Source organism: Gavialis gangeticus, unplaced genomic scaffold, assembly GCF_001723915.1.
Source record: "Gavialis gangeticus isolate Ggan-Ray unplaced genomic scaffold, GavGan_comp1, whole genome shotgun sequence".
Lineage (NCBI taxonomy): Eukaryota > Metazoa > Chordata > Crocodylia > Gavialidae > Gavialis > Gavialis gangeticus.
In genome coordinates, this window is record NW_017729006.1 from 47,305,074 (window position 1) to 47,311,986 (window position 6,913).

At 42.8% G+C, this 6,913-nt stretch overlaps 1 protein-coding gene across 1 annotated transcript in view; it reads left to right on the forward strand.

The window, feature by feature from the left end:
* The window catches only part of LOC109291939 (dynein heavy chain 5, axonemal-like), a 361,945-nt gene that overhangs the window by 180,463 nt on the left and 174,569 nt on the right, over nucleotides 1-6,913 (forward strand). The window contains exon 46 of the mRNA XM_019509183.1: nucleotides 3,754-3,971. Within this exon, the coding sequence (XP_019364728.1) occupies nucleotides 3,754-3,971 (218 nt within the window). The remainder of the gene's footprint in view (nucleotides 1-3,753; nucleotides 3,972-6,913) is intronic.

Below are 6,913 nucleotides of genomic sequence, written 5' to 3' on the forward strand. Positions count from 1 at the left end.
CGTCATTAATGAAGATTTTGAATAGTATAGGCCCAAGGACAGAGCCTTGAGGGACCCCATTGGTCACAGTGCACCATGATGATTGACTTCCATCAACCACCACCCTCTGGGTCCTACCACGGAGCCAATTCCCGAGCCAGCAGATTGTGGTGAAGCCAAGGCCACAGGTGGCTAGTTTTGCTAAGAGGTGATCATGGAATACCAGATCGAAGGCTTTTTAAAGCCAAGATATACAACATTAATCTCCTCTCCCTTGTCCAGGTGATAGGTCACCTGGTCATAAAAGGAAATAAGATTGGTCAAGTAAGACCTACCTACAACAACCCGTGCTGCATATCCCTCAGGATGTTGCCATCGGCTAATCTGTTAAGAATGGTCTTTGATAATCTTTTCTAAGACCTTTTCTGGGATAGAGGGCAGGCTGATGGGCCTGTAGTTTGCTGGATCCACTTTCCTCCCTTTCTTGAAGATAGGCATCACATTGGTCTTCTTCCAATCTTTGGGCACATCACAAGAGCGCCAGGAGTTCTCTAAGATCCGTGCCAGGGGCTGGGCTATGGTGCTTGCCAGCTCCTTGAGTACCCTGGGGTGTAAATTGTCAGGGCCGGCTGACTTGAAGGTATCCAGCCTCTCAAGGTGTTCCTTCACAAGGTCAGCATTGATGGAGGGTGAGGAATCTCCCTCACCCAGGCCTTCCCATCCTGTAATGGGCAGGGGCGTCCTTTGGGACGGGTGAAAAAACAATGCAAAGTACCCATTTAGCAAGTTGGCTTTTTTCTGGGCGTCGATTGTCAGTTGTCCCATCTGGTTTAGCAGGGGTCCAGTGTTGCCCTTGCTTTTCCTCCGGCTCCCCCACATACCCCCACATACCCACTTGAAGAGTTTTCTGTTGAAGGGGCAGGGTTTGTCTCCCATTGGGAGAAATGGGCTCTTCAGCCTAACACTATGTCAGTCACTTTCTCAGTCACTTCCATGTTGTTGGCTCTTCTGTTCTGATCACCTCCAGTGGTATCTTCAGCTGTTTTCATCTCTACTTCCTCAGTGTTTGTCATCCTGTTTCTGTTTCAGCAGCCTGCATAACTGCTTGGAGCTGCCTAGGCATGATGGAGCAACTAGGCATGATGTTGGGACCAGGGATCAGATCCCAGTACCACCATTACTACTTTCCCAGGCTCCCCCTGTACTAGCAAGTTGAAAGCTGGGTACTGGCATGCGGACTGAAAATCAGTTGATTTTTCAGCGCTGCTAGACAGTTCTGAATCCTGTTCAAGACTCAAGGCTGTCTGGGGGCTGTGGCCAACAATCAGCTGATTGTCAGCCCCAACCTCGCATTGTCCCAGGTCCAGTTCACCCAGGGTTGCCAGGGCAGATAATTAGTTGATTTCTGGCCTTGTCTCAGACAGCCCTGGGTTTGAGACCCAAAGTTGTCCGTGCCAAGCCAGGACCTACAATCAGCTGATTGTCAGAACCCTATGCTGGGCAGCACTTGTTGGGCTGCTAGGCATGGGGGAACAGAAACTCTTGGCCAGGTGTGCAGGCCTTCAGTTTCCCATATCAGGGACTTTAAATCCCATGCTGAGCAGCTCTGTCTGTACCCACCTCCCCGCCCCCCTGCAGTGGAGCAGAGGTTTAAAGTTACCAGGTGGGAAATCTGTTTGGATCTCCCCCATCTTCTCTCTCCCATCGTAGCATCCAGCTAGGGTTGACAATCAGCTGGTTGTCAGTCCCAGGGCCCATCTAGACCCCATTGCCATCTGGGCCCCAGGACCAACAGTGAGCTGATTGTCAGCCCCTGGCCACACATTATATTTAGGGCACCATAAAAATGGGCCATAAAATATCCTGTATTGTATGTGGAACATTTTAATGACACATTTCCCATTTTATAATGCCTTAAATTAGGTGCATGTGTGACGCCCTGCCCATTTATGATGAGATTAGCATGTTAATCATGGTATAAATATACCATGTAGAGAGGGTCCTAATGATGGAGTCAATAAGTCCCCTGGATAGCTTATTCCACCAGCCTAGTGTTCTTACAGGTAGGAAGGTTTTCTGAGATTTAATCTAAATCTGCTGTGCTGCAATTTAAACCCACTGCTTCATGTTCTGCCCTCTGAGGCAGATACAACAGCTGTCTTCCCCTTTGTTTATGGCAGCCTTAAAAAATTGGAAACTGTTATACACCTTTAGTCTTCTGTTCTCCAAAATAAATATACCAAATTCTCTCAACCTTTTTTCTTATGGCTTTCTCATTTTCATTCCCCACCCCTAGATCCTCTCCAGTCTTTCTGCATCCTTCTTAAATTATAGAGCCTAGAACTACATACAGTAGCTGGAAACAGACCTCTTCTTCATGACCCCATAAAAAATTTTGTGGTGACAGTAAGTGAAAGCAAACAGACATTCATATAACTTCTGTTGTGTCACAAATGTATGGCTGCAACAGAAGGTAGTAATAAATTGGGCTACTTTATTGTGGCCCGCATCTCTTTGTTTTGATAGAAGAGCATGGGCAGCCCAAAGTTGCCTGTGCTCTCGAGCCTCCCAGAGCAGAACCTCTATGGGCTCAAGGGGCCCAGTTCTCACACCCTGGGAATTTGCAAGCAGAATTGGGCCCCTCAAGCCTTAGGAGCACATGTTTGCTTTCCCTGCTTCCCTGGATGTGTCCCAGGGATCTGCAGGGATACGTCTGGATAATAAGGAAAAGTTGGGGCTTCACCTCAGCAAGGAGTGTGAGTCTGCAAACGGGAGTTCCCCACTTGTGGACACATGCTCTGTGCAGCAGTGATACATGTGCCAGGGTAATCCCTCTGGAAACGAGACATGGAGAAACTCCCATAAAATCTCCCCTCCACCTTTGCAGCTCATGCCCTGTGCTACAACCAGAAATGCATGCAGTCCCAATGTATCTGCGAACGGGGAGAGGGGAACCTTTGTGTGCCCCTCACAGCCTCTGCCCCCACCTCCACCACTTATCATCAGTCATGACTCCAGCCCTATTCCAGCCACGGTATGGAGCACATGATAGCTCTAGCCCCAGCTCTGGCCCTAATCTGGCCATATAGTAGCAGTTCCAGCAGCATGAGTTCTGCTGCAAGGGTGTGCTGAGGCAGGTGGGGAGTGTCAAGCAGCTGCTGCAGCTCTGACTCCAGCCCCAAGCCCAGGTCGGGTCTGGAGTTGGAGCAGTATCATTGACCTGCCTCCCCCACCCCTCCACCTTGTTCTTGAATCCAAGATGAAAGCCTTTCCCTCTCATGTTGAATGGGGGAAAAAACCCTCATCTTGAATTTGAATAAATATGGTAACAAGTTTGGTTGCAGATGTCTTTCTCCAAGAAAATTATGTAATGGCTTCATGGGTTATGCATGCATGTTTTTTCATCACTGGGAGCAACTCTTTTTTGTTGAAAGATATTTAGAAATGATTGTTTTTGTTTACCACCAGTTAAGCTGATGTCACCACATAAGAACATCAAAAGGCAGCTTTGTTTTCCAATTAGAAAAAGGAACAAGACTGCCTGAAGGAGGATTCAGATATATGTTGGCCTGCAGGATAAAGCAGACATTTATAAAACCTTTTAGAAACATTTTTTAAATTTAATTTAATTCAGTCAACATCAAGTAAATAGAGTGAGAAACATCTCTGTTTACATATAGTTTTGATTAAAAAAGGAACATTGACTCAATGTATTATTACATTTCAGTATGACATTTTGACATTTTATTTTAAATAAGTCTGTGCTGTTTTAAGGTATGATGACTCTAGGTCCAACTGGTGCGGGCAAGACAAAATGCATTAATATCTTGATGAAAGCTATGACAGATTGTGGTGCTCCCCATAAAGAGATGAGAATGAACCCAAAGGCAATCACAGCTTCCCAGATGTTTGGTACCCTTGATGTTGCTACAAACGATTGGACAGATGGCATTTTTTCTACTTTATGGAGAAAAACATTAAAAGCAAAGAAGGTAACTGGATACTGTGTTATGCCAGCCAAATAGTAATATTTAATTCTGTTCCCTTTAAGGGATCATAACCATGAAACCAGACGCTTCTAGTATTAATTACATGAAGGGTCTGTTATAAGTGATTATAAAGTCAAGTTGAACATATTCTATTGGTTGCTGTTTGTATACGAGCTATGGCAAATATACTTATATACCTAGCAGAGAGCAGTAACCAAGGATATGTGTTATGTAAAGGTGGTTTTTTTTCTCTTCTACTTTCTATAAACTTTTAATAATCCCCTTCTTGTCAACCACAAACACAATAACTCTCAGGGCTTTAGTATAAAGACAAAAAAGTATAATTTCCACAGAATAATAGAACAGGCTAAAGAATTCATAGGGTTGGAAGAGACCTCAAGCCCATCTAGTACAACCCTATACTTGGATTGAATAAATTTGCCTTTGCGTGTTCCATTGATATAATGGCTTTCCTACTGAGCTCTGGACCCAGTTCCTTTAGTCTTCCTTTACTGTCTGACACTTTTATAAAACCCCATCTTATCCTTAACATACCTTGCTAGTTATATGTCATTTTTCTGTCTTTGGTTTCCTGAGTTTGTCCCTCCACATTCTTGTTGTTTCTAGGTATGCTTCCTTAGTGACTTGCCTTCTTCCATTGACTCTCTCTTGTGATTCTGAGATAATTAAGGAGCTAAGAAACTCCTTGTGTAGCAGTCTTGGTCTCAGGTGATAGTTTTTATCTTTCCACAATGTTGGAATTGCTTCTTGTTGAATCTCCAGTATTATGTCTTTTAGAAACTGACAACCCTCCTGGACCATTTATCATTTAGGAACATATATCATTTAGCTGATCTGTTTATGGAACTTCATCTACTTTTGTCTACTGTCTTCTTAATTAATTGAAATCTGCTCTTTTGACCCCCAAATGTCTTTGTTTTGCTCTTTTCATACCTCTTTCTCAGAATTATGAATTCCATCATACTTCCTCTCAAGTTCCTATCACTCTCTTCTTTGCAACCAGTTCTTCCTGGTTGGGTAGAACAAGATCCAAGATCGATAACCCCCTGATAGTATTCTCTACTTTTTAGAACAGAAAGCTGTCACCTTCAGAAATTTAAGGATGTGGGTAAGGGATCACCTATCTTGGATCTTGTTATGACCAATGGGAAGAATTTGTTGACAATGAGAAGGTGATGGAAACTTGGGAGGAAATGATCATGATATGATATAATTCATGATTCTAAGACAGGGAAAGCATGAGGTCAGCAGGATCAAGCCACTGGATTTCAAAAGCATGGATTTCAACATGGTTGCATAGTTCCATGGCAGGACAGACTGAAGCATAAAGGGATCTAGGAAGGCAGGCAGTTCCTAAAGAGCATAGTATTGGAAGTGCAAGAGGAAGGTATTTCAACATTATGGAGACACAAAAAAAAATGGTAGAAGACCAATGTATCCATTTCACAGGATAATACGCCACTAGGCTACAGATGGCTCAAAATCAAAAGCAAAACATACAGGCAATGGAAGAACAGGTAGACCACCAAGAAATAACAAGAACCTGTAGGGAAAAAATTAGGGAAGCAAAGGTAAAAATGAGCTAGAGAAGTTAAGAACAATAAGAAGGAGTTCTATAAATATGCTGGTCAGAGAAGAAAGACTGAAGGCAGCTCTGGGTTCACTGCTAAGTAGCCAGGGTAAGCTATTAACAGAAGATGCAAAGAAGGCAGAGCTGCACAATAGCCACTTGCCTCAGTCTTTACCAAAAAAATAAGGTACAACCAGAGAACTACTAACGATTGTATTGACAAGGAAAGGGAAAGCCTGAGGGTCATGATACTGAAAGAGAATGTCAAGGGGATTTTGATTAGTCAGTGTGGCCTGATGATCTTCATCCCAGGGTACTGAAGGAACTGGCAGGAGGGTTCTTAGAGCCCCTGACAATAATATTTACAAAGTTATGGGAGAAATGATTGATTCTAGAGGGCTGGAAAAAACCTGACATAATAGGAAATTATAAACTAGTCAAACTGACTTCAGTACTGGGAAGTTATTGGAGCATATTGTAAAAATGTCACTTTGTAAACATCTGGAGAAGGAAAGGCTGATCACAGGCAACTGGCATGGATCTGTTAATAAATCATGCCAGACAAACTTGATTACCTTCCTTCACAGGATAATTAGTTTGGTGAATGAAAGGAATATGGTGGATAATATACATAGACATTACTAAGGCTTTTGATAAAGTCCCACATGATCTTCTCATAAGCAAATTGGAAAATTTGGGGTAGTTAAAATTGTTACAAGGTGGATTCATAATTAGCTCAATAACCGCTTGCAAAAGGTAATTATAAATGGATCGATATTGTATTGGCAGGAGGTCTTCAACAAGATCCCCATAGGTCTGTCCTGGGTCTAGTGCTATTGAATGTGTTTAATGATTTAGAAGCCAGAATAGAGAGCTTACATACCAAGTTTGCAAGTGACATAGAACTGGGAAAGACTGCAAACACTTTGGAGGATAGGATTAGAACTGAGAAGGATCTTGATAGATTGGATGTTTTGGTGGAATACAGACTCAACATGAATCAGCAATGTAACACAGTTCTAAGCAAAGCAAATGCAATTTTGGTCATCAACTTGAGAATTAGGTAAGATAGAAGTTGATGACAAAATAATAAAGGGGTTGGAAAGCAAGCTATATGAGGAAGGGCTGAAAGAACTAGACATGCTTAGATTGCAGAAAAGGCAAGTAAGGGGGGACATGACAGCAGTCTTATAATATCTGCCATAAAGAACAAAGAGAACAGCTTTTCTCCTTTGCTACAGAGGGCAGGATCTGAAACAATGGCTTCAAATTGCATTAAAGGACATTTAGATTAGATACCAGGAAAAATGTCCTTATTGTTAGAACAGTGAATAGACTGTCCAGGGAAGTTACA